This window comes from Notolepis coatsorum (genome assembly GCF_963971535.1).
Source record: "Notolepis coatsorum genome assembly, chromosome: 12".
In the NCBI taxonomy this organism is placed as follows: Eukaryota; Metazoa; Chordata; class Actinopteri; order Aulopiformes; family Paralepididae; genus Notolepis; species Notolepis coatsorum.
The window spans coordinates 11,189,213-11,213,999 of NC_140176.1; the positions used below are offsets into that span (position 1 = coordinate 11,189,213).

The 24,787-nt window shown below is 40.9% G+C and overlaps 1 protein-coding gene across 1 annotated transcript in view; it reads right to left on the reverse strand.

Annotated features, from left to right (window-relative positions):
• Nucleotides 1–1,906: 1,906 nt before the first annotated feature.
• The window catches only part of myom1b (myomesin 1b), a gene marked incomplete at its 5' end in the record, with an annotated part of 87,223 nt that continues 64,342 nt past the window's right edge, over nt 1,907–24,787 (reverse strand). The window contains 18 exons of the mRNA XM_084326431.1: nt 1,907–2,312; nt 3,464–3,519; nt 4,589–4,611; nt 4,930–4,966; nt 5,603–5,766; nt 7,138–7,243; nt 8,133–8,171; nt 8,279–8,366; nt 11,931–12,044; nt 18,135–18,202; nt 18,319–18,378; nt 19,037–19,181; nt 19,836–19,969; nt 20,094–20,138; nt 20,653–20,759; nt 21,297–21,453; nt 22,261–22,375; nt 22,954–23,138. Of these exons, the coding sequence (XP_084182557.1) occupies nt 2,043–2,312; nt 3,464–3,519; nt 4,589–4,611; nt 4,930–4,966; nt 5,603–5,766; nt 7,138–7,243; nt 8,133–8,171; nt 8,279–8,366; nt 11,931–12,044; nt 18,135–18,202; nt 18,319–18,378; nt 19,037–19,181; nt 19,836–19,969; nt 20,094–20,138; nt 20,653–20,759; nt 21,297–21,453; nt 22,261–22,375; nt 22,954–23,138 (1,913 nt within the window). The 3' untranslated portion in view covers nt 1,907–2,042. The remainder of the gene's footprint in view (nt 2,313–3,463; nt 3,520–4,588; nt 4,612–4,929; nt 4,967–5,602; nt 5,767–7,137; nt 7,244–8,132; nt 8,172–8,278; nt 8,367–11,930; nt 12,045–18,134; nt 18,203–18,318; nt 18,379–19,036; nt 19,182–19,835; nt 19,970–20,093; nt 20,139–20,652; nt 20,760–21,296; nt 21,454–22,260; nt 22,376–22,953; nt 23,139–24,787) is intronic.

Sequence of the window (24,787 nt, forward strand, 5' to 3'; positions counted from 1 at the left end):
CAGGGAGTAGGGGAGAGAGAGAGAGGGAACAGTGAAGGGCACAGGGAGTAGGGGAGAGAGAGAGGGAACAGTGAAGGGAAGAGAGAGAGGGAACAGTGAAGGGGACAGGGAAGATAGAGGGAACAGTGAAGGGCACAGGGAGTAGGGAAAAGAGAGAGGGAACAGTGAAGGGAAGAGAGAGGGAACAGTGAAGGGCACAGGGAGTAGGGAAAAGAGAGAGGGAACAGTGAAGGGAAGAGAGAGGGAACAGTGAAGGGAACAGTGAGTAGGGGAGAGAGAGAGGGAACAGGGAGTAGGGAAGAGAGAGAGGGAACAGTGAGTAGGGGAGAGAGAGAGGGAACAGGGAGTAGGGAAGAGAGAGAGGGAACAGTGAAGGGCACAGGGAGTAGGGAAGAGAGAGAGGGAACAGTGAAGGGCACAGGGAGTAGGGGAGAGAGAGAGGGAACAGTGAAGGGCACAGGGAGTAGGGGAGAGAGAGAGGGAACAGTGAAGGGCACAGGGAGTAGGGGAGAGAGAGAGAGAACAGTGAAGGGCACAGGGAGTAGGGAAGAGAGAGAGGGAACAGTGAAGGGCACAGGGAGTAGGGGAGAGAGTGAAGAGGGAAAAGTGAAGGGAAGAGAGAGGGAACAGTGAAGGGCACAGGGAGTAGGGAAGAGAGAGGGAACAGTGAAGGGGACAGGGAAGATAGAGGGAACAGTGAAGGGCACAGGGAGTAGGGAAGAGAGAGGGAACAGTGAAGGGAACAGGGAGTAGGGGAGAGAGAGAGGGAACAGTGAAGGGCACAGGGTGTAGGGGAGAGAGAGAGAGGGAACAGTGAAGGGCACAGGGAGTAGGGGAGAGAGAGAGGGAACAGTGAAGGGCACAGGGAGTAGGGGAGAGAGAGAGGGAACAGTGAAGGGGACAGGGAGTAGGGGAGAGAGAGAGGGAACAGTGAAGGGCACAGGGAGTAGGGGAGAGAGAGAGGGAACAGTGAAGGGCACAGGGAGTAGGGGAGAGAGAGAGGGAACAGTGAAGGGGACAGGGAGTAGGGGAGAGAGAGAGGGAACAGTGAAGGGGACAGGGGGATAAAGGCATCAAGACAAAGTGGAGTCACTCAACAGAAGGGAATACATGCTCTTTTTATTAGTCATTTTCCAGAGACAGGGGGGGAGGGGCAAAGGAAGTGATGCAATAATCACCACTGACTTGATAGTGACAGCGTTGTTGAAATCATAAATAAATAGCAGTGGATGTGGGATCACCACTTAAATTGATTGAGAACATCATCAATGCAACATAATCACGAATAACTAATGAGGTGATGTCATAAACGATGCTAAATAACAGTGATGGTTGTGATACATTAACATGAACAGAGCTGACTGAATCACAACGGGAGGTGACATTATTCACAAGTTCACAACACACAAAAAAGGCAAGTGATGTGATGGTGTCATGTCACTACAGGTGGTTATGGGTGAGATGGAACATCACACGAGAATCGTACAGCAGAATCCACTCAAATCCAACACCACAGGGAAACCCAGTTCATCGTCACTCTGCCTCCACCTAGTGTGTGACTGACGGTAGTACAGTTACCTCCACATGTCTTTTAGGCCGTCACCCTTTTCAGTGCATCTACTACAGCAAATCACATTTGATACAGGCCTCTCCGCTTGACCCGTTTCAACTTCACAAAAACAAACAAAAATCAACTGAAATTTAAACAATGTTTTTTTTGGGGGGGGGGGGGGGGGGTGGGCATAATGTTACTATCAGCTAACAATGCTTTCGATAGGATATCATTGGACCAATGGTGTACATGTATTTATTTATTTTTCTGTTGCAACTTTCTGACTTTCTAATGCACTCTCTCTTCTGAAGCATGGACATTTCATGCTCAGGTCATCAACTGTATACACCTCAAGTTCCTGTGTATACGCTTAACAAACCTTCAATGCTTCTTTTTCTGTATCGTTTTTTTTTGTTTGTTGTCGTTGTCGTTTTCTATTTTTTTGTTTGTTTTACATACATTTATTTACTTCACGATTCTGGGGCCTCCTTTATTTGCTCCCTTTGCTCTTGGCGGCCAACTCGTCCAGGGTGAAGACACTTACGGTGAAGTCCCCGCTCTCTGTGCCGTACTTGTTCTTCACCAGGATGCTGTACTTGCCGGAGTCGGCCGTGGTGACGGTGGTGATGGTGAAGCTGGCGAACTTGCCCGCCTCGAACTTCAGGATGTAGTGGTCGTCCGACACCATCTCCCGGTCGTTCTTCAGCCAGGTGACCTCCGGCACGGGCTCGCCCGAGATGTTGCAGGTGAGGTTGAGGGCCTGCAGCAGAGGAGACAGTCGGCAGTGTTATGTATGTACGCCCACAGAGGGACGGGTGTCATGGCTGGATTATGCCACTAGGCGGCCCCCAGGGCCAAGAAAGTGCTTTGGGCTCCAAACCCTCTCAGGGGACAGACATAATGAGAGGGGGCCCGGGGAGCGTCTATTCGAAACCCAACCGGTTCATGCTTCCGCGTTCGCGTTTTGCGAATCTGATTGGCCACTGCCGTTTCTGGTGCGATCTGATTGGCCACTGACGTTTCTGGTCATGTGACATGTGCGCCCAATCGCGTGGCGCGCCCATTTCCGCCTCAACCAGCAGCAAACTACCTAACGCCTAGTTTATCACTGGTTAAGCTTAGGCGACTCTTTCGAAGTTGGTTAAGGTTAGAGTTTGGAATCAGGGCTGGCGTTCTATCGCCCTGCTCTAAGACAAACTCTAAGCTTAACCAACTTCGAAAGAGTGCCTAAGCTTAACCGGCAAAAGAACTTGCTGTCACACGATTGGTGCGACCAGAAACATCAGTGGCCAATCAGAGCGCAAAACGCGAACGCGGAAACATGAACTGGTTGGGTTTCGAATACAGGCAGCCCGGGAAGATAAAAAAAAAAAAACAGCTCTGGATACTAATTTCAAGAGCCTTTTGATAAAGAAATTTTACATAAAAAATATAACTATGCCGTATCACATTGTAATTTTGTACTGGAAAAACTAAACACTGTCAAATACAGCTATATAAATAGCTGTAAAAAAAATATGTATATAAATAAATACGTAAATATATGCAATATGCTATTTTGGCCATACCGCCCAGCATTAACTATAAGAAATTAACATGGGCTGTTAAAATATATTTAAAAACTGAATTATATGGTTCTACATCTGAAGAGTCCATGATATGAATGTTTAACCAAGTGGATTTGAATCTGGGACCATAGGATCCACAGGAGGCCGCACTAACCAGCTGAGCTAAAGGGTCAGACCGGTTAGTGGGTGCCGGTTGACTGCCACCAACTCCTCATCAGTAGTTTACAAATGTATTATTTGTGCTTGTCTCCTTCAATAAAATGTATATATACACAGCGTCAAATTGCATAGTTTGAGCTCTATAGCCAGACTGAAACAACAGAGACCAGCTGAAGCAACTTACCTTGCCCTCTTGAATGGTAACAACATCAGGCAGACCTCCTGCTACTCGAGCACGATCTGAAACAAACACCATCACATCATCAGCAAACGTAGGTACATAATGTCTGTCATAATGTAAAACCCTTCCCCAGGTCTGGCTGTACTGTGAGTGGAGCCGTCGCCCCACAGTAGAGGCTGTGCTGATAGATATCTATAGAACACTAGATAGCTTAAGGCGGAGTCACCAGCGTCACTGAACCGCCGCCATCTTGCTCCAGTTAGCCTTGAGTGAGAGTGAGTGAGCTGCACAGACATAAATACTCATAACTCGCTGAAATATTGACGGATTTACAAACGGGTTGGTTTGCTATAAACATCAAAGATGTAGTTATGATACTGCATACTTATAAAAATAAAATAAAAATTAAAGATGTTTTTTTTTACAAACCACTTGAATCATAGCCACGTTAATAATGCTTGTAATAAACCAAACCGTTTGTAAATCCGTCAATATTTCAGCGAGTTATGAGTATTTTTGTCTGTGCAGCTCACTCACTCTCACTCAAGGCTAACTGGAGCAAGATGGCGGCGGTTCAGTGACGTCGCTCTCCATTGGCCGGCAGCGCGGGCAAGCTATCTAGTGTTCTATATATATCTATGGCTGTACTGACAGTGGAGTGGATTTCTGCAACTACATTCCTCATACTCTCAGTATCAAACGCCATTCAGACATGGAGAAGAAAGTACTTTTAATGACGCGTACTGCACTAAAGCGATGATGTGTAATTGTGTTTTTAATACATTTCCCATGAGCCCCTTTGATCTGTGGGATCTGTGTGCATTCTTTTTCTCGATTTGTTCCTGTGTATGCTCCAGAACTTGATTAATAGAAAAATTACACATTATCACTTTAAATACAGTTTTGAGGTATCTTTTCATTGCTTGAGTATTTCTATTTTTGGCAGACGTCATACACTACGTTTCAAAGCAAACATCCTTTATTTTAATTTTTAAAGAGGCAGAACCGACCCACCAAACCGCAGATTCAACAAATCATTTGAATAATACGAGGACATGGTGTTCAACAAGTACTTGTTGTTTTTAGCACTTGAATACATTTAATAACGACTAAAGTAATCGTACTTACTTCTCTCTGCAATAGCAGCCGCTCTGAAAGTAGAAACAACTAATTAGATCAAATGCATTTAGTACATTTTAGTAAGCTATATTTTTCCAAACTGAAAGTATATTTTTATTATATAAAGTGTGTTAAAAGTATATCTCTACCCATGTATATACTTGCAATTTGTTTTTGGTACTTCTTATATGCTTTCATATACTGCACTTTATTTAAGCACATCTTAAGGACAACCTTTAACACAACACACTAGCACAACTGTGCTTTCAATTTAACACAACTTTCTGAATACATAAGAAATAAATAACTAAAGTATACTTGTATATTAAAAAAGGCTTTAGGTAACTTACTTGAGCCTCTGGAATTCTGCATACGCATCATCAAACGCTGTGAAAGAACAAGAGGATGTTAAGTATGCAGTCATTATAGAGCAATGAGGAGTCAGTCTTCATAGAACAATTATGTACAAGAAAGCAAGACTAGGTTTTTAGAACAACCTTTATTTAATTCACCAAATTTGTATTCCTACTACAGAACTCCTTGTTCTTCAGGATTTGCACAGCAGAATTGTCCACATAGTGTGTGATCTCTCTATTGTTTTGGGTTTCGATTTACATTAACTGGATGTTCAGAATGCATTAATTACTCATTTAATAATAATAATAATAATAATAATTATTATTATTTCAAAATGGTAACATCAATCTTGTCGTTGAATGTACAATTAGTTTGATGTATTTAGAAACACAAATGAGCTGCCTTGATAAAAAGATAAAGCTAACGTTGGCTAACTAGCTAACCATTACGGCTAACTAGCTAGCCATCTCAAGCCAACAAACTGAAACGATGTGGGGTGGAAACGGATGTTATGAACTGACTGTACATATACGACAGACTGGCGTCAACACTGCAACATGCAAATATCTATTTGAATTTGGCACCACTCTGAATTGTTCAATATTAGCCAACGTGTGCCTCCTGGGATGTGCGTGTTCAAACGTGACCTTCCCACACTAGTCTCACCTTGGCCAGCCAACTCAACCGTCCTCCGCAGGCCTCCCTTCCCGTCGTGGAACTCGATGGTGTAGTTTCCGATGTCTTTCTCGGTGGGCTCTGAGATCTGCAGCCACAGCTGCTCTCCGATCACACCGCTCTTGATGCGGTCAGTGAAGGCGATGGCTGACTCCCTGTCGGAGAGAAAATAGGAAATGGTTGGTGAGTGTGCTGTACACATGTCACACATGTCCCACCGGAGACTTCTATGAGAGGGAAAATACAAAGATGAGTGACTGAGGGGCAGCCCCAGTGGCGACACGGCCGACCCGGGTTCGACTCCCGAACCCGTCGTTATTTGCCGAATGTCTTCCCCCCACTCTGTCTCCCATTCCTCATCTGTCTCTCCCTACTGGACTGCCCAGTAGAAATAAAGCGATAAAACGCCAAAAAATAAATTTAAAAAAAAAAGGTGAGTGACTGTATGTACAACACCCCCCCCCCATATCCTTGTCCATACATACACAGATATTTTCCTCTGCGTTTTGACTTCCCGTCCACATGAAAATGACAAAAATCTCAGGCCCTGTTTAGACGGAAACGCTAGCAGGTGAATCCGCAAAAATATTTTTTCGGATGTGCCTTTCGTTTATACGGAAACAGCGTTTTTACGGGGTGAAACCGTAAAAAAGTGAGACCACCTTCCAGGGTGGAATTCCTAGAAACGATAAACCTTTGCGCTATCATCTAAACTGTCAAACCGCATAAAACGATGACGAAAGGGTTGTCAAGGCTCTCGTCGCACGTACTGCTTACATCACAGGCATGCGCCAGTAGCCTAGAAGCGTAAACAAAGCATGTCTGATTCTATCCATGGCGATCACCTGAGTGAAGGCTACATTGGCTGGCAGTACTTTTAAATACACAAGAATCTGTCCCGCGGCTATCACAACTATTAGTACTGGACCCACTGTCTGTGAGTGACTCTGCTTTGGTCCAATCACATTCCCCACCCACAGTCTGCTAATCAGAGGCAGAGTAGGGCGGGTCTTCACAGCACGTCATGTGACATATGCGCCAATCGTGTGACAGTGGGGCTCAGTCGTCTCGAGTTGTTACAGCGTCGTCTGCACGCAGAATTCCATCCCAAAACGCTAGTCTAAACGCAAAATTAAAAGTGAGACCGTAAGACGACTTTTGCGGTTTCTGTTCAGACTCTCTCCGTCTAAACGTAGCCTTAATAAGATACTGAAAACAGAGTTTTAGGTCACCTAAAACTAAGCATTTTGAAAATGCCTTCCAGGGTTGAAATTTTTTTAAACTCTGTTTCACCTGTAGATGTCTATGGGTGAAACAGAGTTAAAGTATTTCTCCGCGGGAGAGTTCCCTGCAGCCTGCCATCAGGTCAGTTCATATGTGCGTTTTTGAGTTATGTAATGTCAACAGAGAGATGATCTGAAACAGTTGGCGTGGACGGGAACTTCTTTGAAAACGGAGGGGTGAAAAAGGTGTCTTTAGAAACACCTGCACGCGTGGACGAGGCCTAAGTCAAGGGGAGGACTCACTTGTATTGCCAGGTCACTTGGAGCAGGTCGCTATAATGGCTGACGAAGGTGTACAGGCGGATGCCCTCATCTGTGCTGGTGATCTTCAGCGGTGTGGAGGAGTTCGCTGCGGAGAAACACCACAGTGAGAACAACATTCACGTGTTTTATTTCTCCAGAAAAGAAAACGACTGAATTAAAACATTGTGCGCAGGGGTTCTACGGGGTTTCCATGTCACTAGCATAATATACTGTATTATTTGGGGGGTTTTGGTGATCACATATTGAATATTGAACTATAATAATCAGTGCAGGAGCTCACTTATCCTTGAAAGACACTTTTATCACTGACTTAAAAGGCCCATACATCTCCATAAATGTTCAAAGGGGGAAGGAATAAGTGCTTACCCTACAGACCCCAAGAAGTGCTGTATATTCTGTATTAGGTAAAAGGTAAAATTTTTAAAAATGGCACTTTTCTATGAGGCTCAAAAGGGCAGGTGCTCAAGCACCCCTTGGGCTCTATGTGTGCACGTGCCTGGAAGATACATACCTTTTTCTTCTCTGTGCATGCAGTAGGAGTAGGAAGACGTTGGGAACTAGGCTAATGGAGGAACCTACTTCCAGTTACTGACGCTAAGCTAGGCTAACTGGTGCGCGTCTTCCTACTCCTACTGCATGCACAGAGAAGAAGAAGGCATGTATCTTCTTGTCTAACTCCAGGGTAGATGGCAAATAAGCTAATTTCCCAAAATGTTGGAGTGTTCCTTTAAATAAATAAAATGTTTACGTTTGATGTATTTTTGGTTACCAAAATAGTACACGTTTAATAAGCTCACTAAAATATAACCAAGGTTTACTAAAGTACTAAAAATACATTGCACGTATACTCTCAGAAAGGTACATAGGTAGAAATATACATTTAACACATAATATTATTGAGAATATATGAAGATATACTAATCCTTGACTTGGGATGTGTTTGGTACACAGTAGGATAGTATTCTCATTCTTACCAATAACGCTGAAAACTTTATTCATCATGTCCTTGAAACCTTGAAAAGAGAAAACCGTGTAATCAATGATCATCATCAATGAAATAAAGAACACTTGTAAGTACAGTATAGGCTAGTGAGAACTGTGTCTGTCTCTGCACGGCTACCTTGATCTACCAAATTCAACTGGGACGTGTCCTTTCCTCTGTCGTCCTTCAGAACGATCTCATATTCGCCGGCGTCTTTCTTGGAGATCTAGAAGAGAATGCGAAAGGTATACATACAGTAGTCAGAACCGACACTGAGCACCGCCGTCCGTAAAAGGAACATCATTTGTATTAACACAGAAAAGTCAAGCTTTTCTCTCCTGCCATGGGTGCTGCAGGACACACGTACAGTATATGTGACGGAAAAACGCAAAAAAGTCAAAGACAACGACAATAACGACAACAAAAAGAACATTCTCAGGCGAAAAACTACAAAACCAGAGAAGGCCGTGTGTGGGCCTTATGGTGAAAACTGATAATTGATCCCACTTTAAGTCTTCTCCGGATCACGTCATCAGCTTTGTCCGCTACCTCTGCGCCGGCGGCTCCAGCAGAGCCGCGCTGAAAGGGGACAGATGTTGCACGTTTACACTCTGCTCCTGGGGGCTCTGGGGAACGTCAGGTCGCGCCGACACGTCTTCCTCTCATCATTGGACACACAAGTCATGTATAGCTACAGTACAGATGCCTGGAGCTGCCGCGTACAGATGGTAAATGTTATTCTGTAGAGAGACGCTCTGACCAATCACAGCTACAGTTGCATACCCAAAAAAAAAAAAGTACATTAATATTTTCGGAAAGTATACTTAATTTGTGTTTAATTGAAACCACTTAAGTTGCACTTGGTGTATTAAAAGTTGTACTTAAATATATTGAAATGATACTTTTGATGCATCTCTGGTTACTTACTAACCCCCGAACAGGTCCCCCGACTGACCAGTGGGAGTCGCTGTTGCAATGACCAGGACTCATAGTCATACCCCACCGGCTTACCACCCGCAAACACTGACAATAAAGTGTACTATTTTGGTAAGCAGAAGCAAAAATACAGCAAAAGGACATTTCAATATATTTTGGTATATCTGAAGTATAACTTTTAACACAAAGTTACAACTTAAGTGGTTTCAATGTAACATAACTTTAGTATACTTTCTGAAAATGTACACTATAGTATACACAAACTATACTTACAGAAAAGTATACTTAAAAAGAACACGCCAACATTTGGGGAAATTAGCTTACCGTCTTCTCCAGAGAGACAATAAGATGGATACCAGTTTCCTCTCTGTGCGTTCAGTAGAAAGCTATCTGGCTGCACGTTAGCCTAGCTTAGCACAATGAATGGAAGCGGACATGACCGGTTAGCCTTCGGGAGAGGAGTTAGTCGGACAATGCCTAGGCTAACCGGCACTGTCCACTTCCATTGATTGTGCTAAGCTAGGCTAACATGCAGCCAGATAGCTTTCTACTGAACGCACAGAGAGGAAACTGGTATCTATCTTCTTGTCTCTCTCTGGAGAAGACGATAAGCTAATTTCCCAAAATGTTGGCGTGTTCCTTTAAGTATAATAATTTTTTTATTTTTCTTTTACTTGGGCATTGCGTCTGTACAGTAGGTGGCATATTTACCATATGTACACGCTGATCCAGGACAGCGTTACATGTTATTTGTGTCTGTACAAAGCAAATCCTGCTGTGTGTATAAAGTAATTCCACGCATGATGAGGGGAAGCGCATCAGCACACCCGGTGCCCCATAGAACACCAGCACATAGTCACACCATGTCACGTTGACATACACCATGGGCACACACGGGCGGCGATGACGACAATGAGGATGGTGACGAAGACTCACGAGAGACGCACAGAATAGAAAAGATTCAAATGCAACACTAGAGAGACAAAAGGACAGAAAAAATACGGAGAAAAGAAAGGTAGTTACAAATGCAATGGCGGTTGGTCATCACTGTGTTTCAAATCAGGTGTGAATTTAATTGAATTAAGTGTAGTCTCATAGGTCCCATGGGTTAGGTCCCATACTATGGAATGGAATGTAATCAAGAAACAAATTAATTGTTGTTAAACTAAATTAAAACAGTCTTTTAATTAAAGGACCATATCAGTCTAATGTGGACTAATTGTGTGTTTGTAAGTGTGTGTTTTAGCTGATCTCAGCCTGCCTTACTAAACACCATTCACATTTCACACTGACATTGAAAAGGGGTGGAAGATCCTCCGTGAGACTTGAAAGTTGTTTGTTGTTTTGACTAACTCAGCCATCTGAAAACCACTGGGTCGTTTTACTTTCACCAACACTCTACTACAAGCTCTACATGTTGCACTCTACTGCAAGCCCTGCATGGTGAACCAACAAGGATGGATTACCTACAGTATGCCTGGCGACTTTCAAGTTTCATGGAGTGTATTTCCACCCCTTTGCAACATCAAGGGCGGTGTGAAAGGTAGGCTGAGATATACCAGAACATACACTTTGTACACCTCTGAACACAACATTAGTTAAAGACTGGGACAACCTCTGGTAATGGAGAGGAGTCAAAATTAAGACTGGTGTGATCCTTTAAGTACAGAATACTTCTTAAAGAAGCAATTCACCCAAAATGTATAAAAACACACTTTCCTCTTACCCAGAGTGCTATCTATCCATCCAGATAATCGCAGAGTGATTTTGCTGAGTTTAGATTGTAGAGATGTTTGCTGTCACTCCAATACAACAGAGCTGAATGGAATGATCTCAAGGTCCACAAACCTTGTCGTGGACAGTTTCATTGGGAACTATTTTCTACCAAAGTGCACCCGCCATAACAGTTCTTAATGAATAACTGTTGACACCAAGGTCTGTGGATTACATTGAGCAACCATGTCATGATTTCTAGAAGGAGACGTTGCTGTTGATCTTTTTTCACTTGGGGTAAAAGAGGAAGAATATCTTTTTATTTATTTATTTTGAGTGAACTGTCGCTTTAAAAGGGGAACACCACTTTTTAAGAATTCCAACATGTCCATTCCATGGCCTCGGAAAGTTCAATCAACAATGTCTGTGAACATGAGCTATAGTCTCTCCCCCGAAGCCAGAAACCAAGAGAAGTAAGACGCAAACTTGTGAAGTCATCACAGTTCTCAGTTCTGAAACAGAAAATCGACCTGTACACTCAGAACATTGTCCTGGCTGCTCTCAGTGTCACAGTTACCATCTCTCCAAATTCATGGTCTATGGAGCAGCTTCAGACTTTATACCTGATGACATCACACATTTTATCACTCTAGGTTTTGGATTTTGGAGAGAATTGTTCATGTTCACTAATATTTTTAGACTGTCTGAGACCATAGGAATAATTTGTATGAATTCTGAAACTGACCTTTAAAGACCTTCTAGGGGCCTTAGTTCCCCTTTAAAGACCTCATATTATGTGTTCCAATTCAACTCAACAGCATATTTACATTTACATTTTATCCTTTAGCCGACGCTTTTATCCAAAGCGACTTACAAGTTTTGTACAGCGTATCTTGTGGACCAAGGATTCAAGGGAAGGAATGATGCGTCATGAGATACTTACAATGTGAACATAAAACAAAAATGCAACAATGGCACGGTTTACATATATATTACATATAAATGCAAATGAAATAACATTGACAATGATGCAGTGACTTCACATTAACAGTCATACAATAGAATACAAAGATATACAGGTACACACATGCAATTCCACAGGCCCCCCCCCCCCCCCCCCGACCCGTCCTCATCCTCTTACCTGAGCGATCTCCAGGTTTAGGACTCCCTCGGTGAAGGACAGCGACTCGTCAGCCTTGATCTCACGGCCATCTTTGTACCACAGAGCAACCGTCTCCTTCTTGATGTTGCCAACCTAACAAAGTACAAAAACTGCACTGTTAAAAAGTGTGTAACAGAATACCATTGTCAAATTGTTTTCTTTTTCCATACTGAAAGTATATTTTTAAGTGTGTTAAAAGTACATTTATACCCCTCTTTCTGAGAGTACTTCTTACATGCTTTTGTGTACTAATTCAAAGCACAAGTTTAGTATGATCATCATTAGTATGCTGTAAGTGTAAATAAACAGACGTTTATTATTAAAAGTGTAAGCAAAAGTAACCCAACACATATCAAACGCGTAATTTCAATATATTTAAGCACATAATTTAAGTACAACCTTTAACACACTAATTACAACTTGAATTTAACACAACTCGAGTATACCTTTTCAATACATAAAATGTATACAAACTATATTTTCAGAAAATATACTCAAGTATACTTAATTTTTTACTTGGTGTAACAGAATTGTATGAACTGTGTTCTATCTATTTCATCATATACGTAACTATATACAGTACAGTATATAACGTGTTACTAGAACTATATACAGTACAGTATACACTATACAGTATAACGTGTTACTATAACTATATACAGTACAGTATATAACGTGTTACTAGAACTATATACAGTACAGTATATAACGTGTTACTAGAACTATATACAGTACAGTATATAACGTGTTACTAGAACTATATACAGTACGCCAGGGGTTCCCAATAGGCGGCCCACGGGCCACATCAGGCCCGCAAGGCATTTTAATTTGGCCCGGCAAAGTTCTATTAAATTGTTTCCAGCAGTAGGCTATAATTGCGCAAATGTGATGCTCCTTATAAATAAAATATGGAATGTTACATTTGGACTTGCATTTCATGCAACTGAAATGACAAGCTGTTCAAAATAAACTCTGTTCTTCTCACATAGCCTATGTCTGCATTTTGAATGAGGGAGGGGTGAACTGCGGTCAAGTGAGCCGTCTTTTGCTTTTGCGTGGTCAAGTGAGCCGCTCTTGTTTTTCGAGTGCGCGATTAGTTCCAGGTTTACGGTAATGCATTAAAACAAGCCTGGGACGCTGTTGTAATGAACCGACGTGACTTTTGAACACAGTCTCACAAGTAGATCTTACAGAAATACTTAATATGACATTGAATGCGCATCGAATCAATAGGACGTTTAGTCTAATCAATAGGACGTTTCGTATGTGCAGTATTATTGAACATCGAATCAATAGGACGCGCAGTATATTCGATCACTAAACTAAAGCTACAGACAATTCCACAGAGGAACACTTCCGGTGAGGATTTCAAAGTAAAGGATGGCATGTGGTTCATTTCTATTATTTCATAAGTAGTTTATTACACTGCCATGTTTGTACTTAATACTTCTCAAGACTACTTGCACAAATAATATTAACTACTTTTACTGTGTACTTTGAGTAATTTGAGTTTCAAAGTCCTTTTTATAGAACAATGAGTATTTTCGACTAACTTTGATGTGGGATAAAAAAAAAGGTTTTCCCATAAGCACTTTATGAAACTGCCATGGTTGTACTTAGTACCTCTTAGACTACTTGTACAAATTATATGAAATATTTTTACTGTGTACTTTTTGAGTAATTTGAGTTTCAAAGTCCTCAGAATCAGCATTTTCGACTAACTTTGATGTGGTATAAAAAAAGATTTTCCCATAAGCACTTTATGAAACTTCCATGGTTGTACTTAGTACCTCTTAGACTACTTGTACAAATTATATGAAATATTTTTACTGTGTACTTTTTGAGTAATTTCAGTTTCAAAGTCCCCAGAATCAGCATTTTCGACTAACTTTGATGTGGGATAAAAAAAGATTTTCCCATAAGCACCTTATGAAACTGCCATGGTTGTACTTAGTACCTCTTAGACTACGTGTACAAATTATATGAAATATTTTTACTGTGTACTTTTTGAGTAATTTGAGTTTCAAAGTCCCCAGAATCAGCATTTTCGACTAACTTTGATGTGGGATAAAAAAAGATTTTCCCATAAGCACCTTATGAAACTGCCATGGTTGTACTTAGTACCTCTTAGACTACTTGTACAAATTATATGAAATATTTTTACTGTGTACTTTTTGAGTAATTTCAGTTTTAAAGTCCCCAGAATCAGCATTTTCGACTAACTTTGATGTGGGATAAAAAAAAGATTTTCCCATAAGCACCTTATGAAACTGCCATGGTTGTACTTAGTACCTCTTAGACTACCTGTACAAATTATATGAAATATTTTTACTGTGTACTTTTTGAGTAATTTCAGTTTCAAAGTCCCCAGAATCAGCATTTTCGACTAACTTTGATGTGGGATAAAAAAAGATTTTCCCATAAGCACCTTATGAAACTGCCATGGTTGTACTTAGTACCTCTTAGACTACGTGTACAAATTATATGAAATATTTTTACTGTGTACTTTTTGAGTAATTTGAGTTTCAAAGTCCCCAGAATCAGCATTTTCGACTAACTTTGATGTGGGATAAAAAAAGATTTTCCCATAAGCACCTTATGAAACTGCCATGGTTGTACTTAGTACCTCTTAGACTACCTGTACAAATTATATGAAATATTTTTACTGTGTACTTTTTGAGTAATTTCAGTTTCAAAGTCCCCAGAATCAGCATTTTCGACTAACTTTGATGTGGGATAAAAAAAGATTTTCCCATAAGCACCTTATGAAACTGCCATGGTTGTACTTAGTACCTCTTAGACTACGTGTACAAATTATATGAAATATTTTTACTGTGTACTTTTTGAGTAATTTGAGTTTGAAAGTCCCCAGAATCAGCATTTTCTACTAACTTTGATGTGGGATAAAAAAAGATTTTCCCATAAGCACCTTATGAAACTGCCATGGTTGTACTTAGTACCTCTTAGACTACCTGTACAAATTATATGAAATATTTTTACTGTGTACTTTTTGAGTAATTTCAGTTTCAAAGTCCCCAGAATCAGCATTTTCGACTAACTTTGATGTGGGATAAAAAAAGATTTTCCCATAAGCACCTTATGAAACTGCCATGGTTGTACTTAGTACCTCTTAGACTACGTGTACAAATTATATGAAATATTTTTACTGTGTACTTTTTGAGTAATTTGAGTTTCAAAGTCCCCAGAATCAGCATTTTCGACTAACTTTGATGTGGGATAAAAAAAGATTTTCCCATAAGCACCTTATGAAACTGCCATGGTTGTACTTAGTACCTCTTAGACCATGGCAGTTTCATAAGGTGCTTATGGGAAAATCTTTTTTTATCCAACATCAAAGTTAGTCGAAAATGCTGATTCTGGGGACTTTGAAACTGAAATTACTCAAAAAGTACAAAGTAAAAATATTTCATATAATTTGTACACGTAGTCTAAGAGGTACTAAGTACAACCATGGCAGTTTCATAAGGTGCTTATGGGAAAATCTTTTTTTATCCCACATCAAAGTTAGTCGAAAATGCTGATTCTGGGGACTTTGAAACTGAAATTACTCAAAAAGTACACAGTAAAAATATTTCATATAATTTGTACAGGTAGTCTAAGAGGTACTAAGTACAACCATGGCAGTTTCATAAGGTGCTTATGGGAAAATCTTTTTTTATCCCACATCAAAGTTAGTAGAAAATGCTGATTCTGGGGACTTTGAAACTCAAATTACTCAAAAAGTACACAGTAAAAATATTTCATATAATTTGTACACGTAGTCTAAGAGGTACTAAGTACAACCATGGCAGTTTCATAAGGTGCTTATGGGAAAATCTTTTTTTATCCCACATCAAAGTTAGTCGAAAATGCTGATTCTGGGGACTTTGAAACTGAAATTACTCAAAAAGTACACAGTAAAAATATTTCATATAATTTGTACAGGTAGTCTAAGAGGTACTAAGTACAACCATGGCAGTTTCATAAAGTGCTTATGGGAAGAATTGTTTTTATCCAACATCAAAGTTAGTCGAAAATGCTGATTCTGAGGACTTTGAAACTCAAATTACTCAAAAAGTACACAGTAAAAATATTTCATATAATTTGTACAGGTAGTCTAAGAGGTACTAAGTACAACCATGGCAGTTTCATAAGGTGCTTATGGGAAAATCTTTTTTTATCCCACATCAAAGTTAGTCGAAAATGCTGATTCTGGGGACTTTGAAACTGAAATTACTCAAAAAGTACACAGTAAAAATATTTCATATAATTTGTACACGTAGTCTAAGAGGTACTAAGTACAACCATGGCAGGTTCATAAGGTGCTTATGGGAAAATCTTTTTTTATCCCACATCAAAGTTAGTCGAAAATGCTGATTCTGGGGACTTTGAAACTGAAATTACTCAAAAAGTACACAGTAAAAATATTTCATATAATTTGTACAGGTAGTCTAAGAGGTACTAAGTACAACCATGGCAGTTTCATAAGGTGCTTATGGGAAAATCTTTTTTTATCCCACATCAAAGTTAGTCGAAAATGCTGATTCTGGGGACTTTGAAACTCAAATTACTCAAAAAGTACACAGTAAAAATATTTCATATAATTTGTACACGTAGTCTAAGAGGTACTAAGTACAACCATGGCAGTTTCATAAGGTGCTTATGGGAAAATCTTTTTTTATCCCACATCAAAGTTAGTCGAAAATGCTGATTCTGGGGACTTTGAAACTCAAATTACTCAAAAAGTACACAGTAAAAATATTTCATATAATTTGTACACGTAGTCTAAGAGGTACTAAGTACAACCATGGCAGTTTCATAAGGTGCTTATGGGAAAATCTTTTTTTATCCCACATCAAAGTTAGTCGAAAATGCTGATTCTGGGGACTTTGAAACTGAAATTACTCAAAAAGTACACAGTAAAAATATTTCATATAATTTGTACAGGTAGTCTAAGAGGTACTAAGTACAACCATGGCAGTTTCATAAGGTGCTTATGGGAAAATGTTTTTTTATCCCACATCAAAGTTAGTCGAAAATGCTGATTCTGGGGACTTTGAAACTGAAATTACTCAAAAAGTACACAGTAAAAATATTTCATATAATTTGTACAGGTAGTCTAAGAGGTACTAAGTACAACCATGGCAGTTTCATAAGGTGCTTATGGGAAAATCTTTTTTTATCCCACATCAAAGTTAGTCGAAAATGCTGATTCTGGGGACTTTGAAACTGAAATTACTCAAAAAGTACACAGTAAAAATATTTCATATAATTTGTACAGGTAGTCTAAGAGGTACTAAGTACAACCATGGCAGTTTCATAAGGTGCTTATGGGAAAATCTTTTTTTATCCCACATCAAAGTTAGTTGAAAATGCTGATTCTGAGGACTTTAAAACTGAAATTACTCAAAAAGTACACAGTAAAAATATTTCATATAATTTGTACAAGTAGTCTAAGGGGTACTAAGTACAACCATGGCAGTTTCATAAAGTGCTTATGGGAAAATCTTTTTTTTTATCCCACATCAAAGTTAGTCGAAAATACTCATTGTTCTATAAAAAGGACTTTGAAACTCAAATTACTCAAAGTACACAGTAAAAGTAGTTAATATTATTTGTGCAAGTAGTCTTGAGAAGTATTAAGTACAAACATGGCAGTGTAATAAACTACTTATGAAATAATAGAAATGAACCACATGCCATCCTTTACTTTGAAATCCTCACCGGAAGTGTTCCTCTGTGGAATTGTCTGTAGCTTTTGTTTAGTGGTCGAATATACTGCGCGTCCTATTGATTCGATGTTCAATAATACTGCACATACGAAACGTCCTATTGATTAGACTAAACGTCCTATTGATTCGATGCGCATTCAATGTCATATTAAGTATTTCTGTAAGATCTACTTGCGAGACTGTGTTCAAAAGTCACGTCGGTTCATTACAACAGCCTCCCAGGGTTGTTTGAATGCATTACCGTAAACCTGGAACTAATCGTGCACTCGAAAAACAAGAGCGGCTCACTTGACCACGCAAAAGCAAAAGACGGCTCACTTGACCGCAGTAGGGGTGAGGGGGTCGGGGTTGGCCCGCCAAGTCATTTGAATCCTAGAAAGTGGACCGGGCAGAAAATGAACTGGGAACCCCTGCAGTGCGGTATATAACGTGTTGCCAGCTCTCCTCTCACCTTGCATTTCAAGATGACACAGCAGTCTGAAGTCACGTCGTAGCTCAAGTACTCAATGAAGTGAGGACCTACGACAAACATGGCAGCCATCAAAATGTTAGCACATGAATTAATACATTTTATGAATGAACAAACAAATAAATGAATAAATAAAGACCTATGAGATGCCACTAATATTCCATACCTTGCTTTCTGTGCCATTCCTTATTCTGGAACGCAGATTCCTTCTGCAGTGCGTGGAACACTAGAAATTAAATGAAAAGACACTTGAGATTATTCTGCTTTTAGGGGCTGCACTGGCCCCTATCGTAAAAGAGGAGGTAGGTAGTATCATAGTATGAGGAACAGCATGGATTGTGCTGAGAAAGGACTCTTGACTGTCTGTAGGTGCCAACTAAACCTGAGTTTTTAGTGCAAGTTGATGTAAGTTTGGTTTACATTTGTAAATAATGTGTGTAATCATTGGCTAAAAGGACTAGTAGGCTGGTTCTTCTTTTCTTTCGTTCTTTTCTTTCTTTTGTTGTTTAATGACGGTTGGCAAACAACTCTTAAGTGCATTACCGCCACCTTCTGGCAATAGTAACACATTACTACCAGGTGCTGGTAAAAACAAGACAATACGATAGTCATACAAATTATTTAAAAAAAATATATATTTGAAAATAATGACCCATCCCTATAACATGACCCATCCCTATAACATGACCATCCCTGTAACATAACCATCCCTATAACATAAGTTACCATCCCTATAACATAACTCATCCCTATAACATAACTCATCCCTATAACATGACCATCCCTATAACATGACCCATCCATGACCCATCCCTATAACATGACCCATCCCTGTAACACAGCGGTCCAGCAGTGAGAGGAACAGCTTGTTGATATCAACACACCGTCTCCGATCAGCACCAAGCTGGACTGGTTGGTGGCCTTCCCGTCCTGCAGCTGGAAGGTGAAGGTCCCCTCGTCCTCTGGAGTCAGACTCTCCATGATCAGCTCGATCACACCGGTGGTCTTGTCAAAGTTCATCTTGTATTTCTGCCCACGGACAAAAAAACAAAGTCTCAATTTATATAACCACAAAAATATCAAGGGGCGACAGATCTCCCCTTCCACACCTACCCGTGTGATATTATTAGATTAGATTCAAATGTATTGTCAGTGTACAGCACAAGTACAGTACAATGAAAAGAAGTTGGCATCTAACCAGAGTGCAATTGGCACAGTAAAGAGCATTAACAATATATGGAGTAACAAGTGATTAAATGTGATATATAACACGCTACTGGTAATACAGTATATGCTAAACTGATGTATATACAGTATACTTATGCTATACAGTGATACAGGTATGAATAGGTATAAAACGTGTAGAAGGTGAAAGAGGTATAAATATACTATGGTGATAAGCCATACTGGCCAGTGGTATAATTAATAAGAGTGGGATGGCATATATATATATATATATATATATATATATATATATATATATATATATATATATATATATATATATATATATATATATATACAGGTATGTGAACAGGGATATATGTAGATATATCCAAACAGTTGTAGATAAATATATACATATACGGAATACACATTATAATATAATTATTGTACATGGCTATCATACATATTATGCATGAAAAAAACACAAGCCACTGTGTCCCTTTGCTGTTCACCGACCTCTCCCTGAGAGACCATGACATCGTTGAACGTGTAGTCGACTTTGCCGAGTTCTGAGATCTCCGCCTGCAGCCAGAAGCGAACTCTGCCTTTCTCCTGGAGCTCCACGGCCAGCTGCGTCTTCAGGGGGATCACTGGAAGGAGAGGGAGAGGGAGTGGAGCAGGTACAGAGAGGAGAGGTCAGTCCTGTGACGCCCTCAGAGAGAGAGAGAGAGAGAGCACTGGTGGTGTGTGTGTGTGATGCTGTGAGATACTCACAGGGGAATTTGTGGTCATGACTGAGCTCCAGCAACTTTTTAAATTCTGTAAAGGATGAGAGAGAGAGAGAGAGAGAGAGAGAGAGAGAGAGAGAGAGAGAGAGAGAGAGAGAGAGAGAGAGAGAGAGAGAGAGAGAGAGAGAGAGAGAGAGAGAGAGAGAGGGGGTCAGTAGGTAAAAAGAAAAAAGTGCCGGTAAGTCACTGAGTCACTACTTTTTAACATTTATTTTGATAAAAAAAAAGAAAAAAAAACATGGTAGCTTCGAACTTTTATTCTGGCGGTCTGTACAAAGAGTGTGACCTCAGAAATGTACCCCTGGTTTATGTTGGCGGTCTGTACACAGAGTGTGACTTCAGAAATGTACCCCTGGTTTATGTTGGCGGTCTGTACACAGAGCGTGACTTCAGAAATGTACCCCTGGTTTATTCTGGTGGTCTGTACACAGAGCGTGACTTCAGAAATGTACCCCTGGTTTATTCTGGCGGTCTGTATACAGAGTGTGACTTCAGAAATGTACCCCTGGTTTATTCTGGCGGTCTGTACACAGAGCGTGACTCACCGCAGGCTGAGAGGTCGTAGCTGGAGGAGGTACCATCAGTATGAGTGACGGCACAAGAGTAAATACCAACGTCCTCTGGGGCGGGAGTGTTGAAAATGGCTTTGGACCTGCAAGCACACACACACACACACACACACACACACACACACACACACACACACACACACACACACACACACACACACACACACACACACACACACACACACACACACACACACACACACACACACACACACACACACACACACACACACACACACACACACACACACACACACACACACACACACACACACACACACACACACACACACACACACACACACACACACACACACACACACACACACACACACACACACACACCCCAGTGTCAGGTTAATTGATTGATTGATTGAAAACTTTATTAACAGATTGCAGAATGGGTACAATACAGTACGGCTCAATACAAACAATTGTTAAGGGGATGCAGACCAGAGAAAGACTTTCGTCTTGTTTACATCAGGGTCCCCCATTTTCAAATCATCGAGACATTTATGACACACATGACATACAGATATACAGTACTGATCGGAACGCTCTGCAGTGCTACAAGTCCAAAAAGAAAAGTCTCACACATCAGATCATTATCACAGACTCACTTGTGCCCTGTCGTCTCGGCGGTAACGCGGGTCGAGTCAGTGATCTCCTCGTAGTTCTTGGACCACACGAACTTGGACTCCGCGGTCAGCTCCGCGCACTCAAAGTTCAGGGAGATAATGCCGTCGTCGTCCACGTCCACAACTATCTCGTGGGTTCCTGGATAAACGCATACAAAAACCATTAACAACAACAACAACATCTTCATCATCATACAATTTCCCAGTGGGAATAAGTCTTAGCTTATCTTATCTTGATGCTGTAAAAACAACACATCTTCAAAAGGGTAAACTCATCAGATTGACACCCATCATGTATCTTTGAAGTTATATATCGTTAGTGCTTTGCTTCAAAGCACACCTGAACTTTCTGTCTACTGTCCATCACTGTCTATAATGTACAGTATGTAGCACCTGCACTTTCTGTCTACTGTCCATCACTGTCTATAGTTCACGCAGAGGGTGAAACGAGTGGGCAGAATAGTTATTCTGATCAAGTATCTCATGCTAATGTCTAGTGAATAAAATATTAGTGAAATTAACCCTTTCACTACCACACTACCAAAGGGGTTAACCCTTTCACTGCAATACTACATAAGGTTAACCCTTTCACTGCCACACACGACAAAGGGTTAACCCTTTCACAACCACACTACAGAGGGTTAACCCTTTCACTGCCACGCCGTCTGTAGTGTGGTAGTGAAAGGGTTCAACTATTCCCCTTTTAGCTGGGAACCCCCTGGAACCCTGTGGAACCCCTTGGAAGTCGCCGGGCCCCATTATGAGACCCAATGACATGGAGAACTGTACTGTATACTGTACTGTATACTTTCAATTCAAGTCAAAACAAAACATGAAAAGATTACCAAAACTGGACAGACACAAGGCTTTTGGGCCTACATCAACGAGGACTGGTTCTGTTTCTCTGGCTGTCTAGGCATCACACACTGGTTGGTCCTGGTCCTACCTGGTTTGGTCTGGACCTGGACCGGTTCCGTGACCTCAGAGGGGTTTCCAACGCCGGCTAAGTTCTGAGCGCGAACACGGAACACGTACGTCTCCCCGTCCTTCAGGTGTTCGATCTACCAAGTGATCGTGTGACAAGGTGACATGTTATTGATCATCACACACCCACTGTGTAGGAGAACAGTCCACGAATGGCTTTGTTTACACAGTCATTTAGAAACCTTACTTTTTCAGTCTGAAATGGTTTTTGAATCTTTGATACAAACACGGACAGCATGTAACTAAACTGTTTTACGTGGCAGTGTAAATAGGGTGAGATAGTGACCTCGATTAATTAAAACCTTGCACTGAAGAACCAATAAGAGTGTGAATGTTATATATCACAAGAAACTATATACCCAACCTCTACTGTCTTTAACTATGAGTGAACACAACACTCTAACTTACCATCTTTAGATAATAAAGTACTCAACCTCTACTGTCTTTAACTATGAGTGAACACAACACTCTAACTTACCATCTTTAGATAATAAAGTACTCAATCTCTACTGTCTTTAACTATGAGTGAACACAACACTTATAACTTAGATAATACAAATATTGTTCCTCTGAAAACACAAAACAGACTTATATGGTTCTTCGTCTGAGGTACTAAATTCTCATCAGTGTAAAGACAGTGTCAGAAGACAGTGACCTTGGAGAACTTCTTGCCGATGGCCTTCTCGTTGACTCCTCTCCACGCGTCCTCCTCTGCCTTTGCCTCCTTGATGTCGATGTAGAACCCGTTGACCTCGTCGCGACCCTGGTACACGGGTGGTTTCCATAGCAACACCAGAGAGCTGCTGCGCACCTCTGTGACGTGCAGATCATGAGGAGGACCTGCAGCCAATCAGCAAGAGAAGACACACGGTCACATGTTGACCTGGAGCCAATCAGCAAGAGAAGACACACGGTCACATGTTGACCTGGAGCCAATCAGCAAGAGAAGACACACGGTCACATGTTGACCTGGAGCCAATCAGCAAGAGAAGACACACGGTCACATGTTGCGACATCATGACACACGCTGACATCACAGGTAAACGGTTACAACTTGACAACATAAACATTCTAAACGGGCTACGTTTTGATTTCCTGTGTCAGTGTGTTTATGTAAGCAAACACTGCAACTACAATTATAAGACTTTATGGGTCCTGGTTAGAAAATGGCTTCTCCGTTACCACTGGGAGACACATTATAGACATATATAAAGGCTAGATGACTCACCCGCACTGCTGGCCAATGGAGACCGACGTTGCCACATGGCGGCCATCTTGCCACAGGCAGCACGCCCCCTCTCATAACATGAACATCTATGGTGCAATCATGTACTATTGAAATAACCATAGCTGGCAAAATGTTCAAACGGTTTGGTTTGTTATAAACGTCAGAGATGTAGTTATCATACTGCATACTTATAATGGACTTTCATATGAAAATTATTTCAACATGTCCAAGCAACCTGAATCATAGCCACGTTAATAACGTTTGTAATAAACCAAACTGTTTGCAAATCGGTTGAAAATTTAGCAAGCTATGGTTATTTCAATAGTACATGCACCATAGAGACATTCATGTTATGAGTGGGCGTGCTGCCTGTGACAAGATGGCCGCCGGTGAACTACGCTGGAGACTCCGCCCTTGCACCATCTAGTTATATATATCCATAGGCGCCCACTTAACGGAGCAGACGATGCACGGGCTCCAGGACTATTGAACTTGGGGGAGCAAGCTTGTCTCTTTGCTCCCTCACTTTTTGATCATATCATATGATATAAATATCCCCCCCAATATATAAATCTTATCGAACCATAACTACGTAATTTCAATCAAATTAATAATACGCAATGACACTTAATAGCAAGTTTTTAAGTTTCCAAAGATTGTGTGACCCCCCCACTTTAATGGTTTGATCCAGTGCCCACGGGCCACGGTTCGTCGGCATGACGTATACGACATGTTGGGGGAGGCGGCTTTTTCGAAAGCGTTTGAAAAATTCAGGCTGGATATTGGATAACATTGTGACTCGTGAGGATTATTCTTCGGCGTTTACATCAAAATGGAGCAAATCATCACGTAAGTCGAACACTGTGACTGTATACTAAATGCGCAAACAGATTGAAACTGAATATTTCTCGTATGGTGAGCCTCGGCGCTGCTGCACCGAGTGAATCCAGAGATACAGGATGGTGCGCAGGCGCTGTGATCACCCAACGGCGGAAACAATGCCGCTTTGAGCAGTTTATAAAAAAATATTAAAAATATTTATTAGCAACGCCGAGCTTTCAAACCATCCCGTATCTCTGTGCGAACCCCTCGTGCAACTGTGAGCACCTTTGTAATGTCTCTGTGATACTTGTATAACGAACGGTTCGGCCAGAACCAGTCCTTCATGGTAAATCTAGGTTGGTTTCCCATTGAGGAGCAAGTGACTGTGGATTCACTCGGTGCAGCACAGTCACGAAAGGGGACCCTGATGTAAACAAGA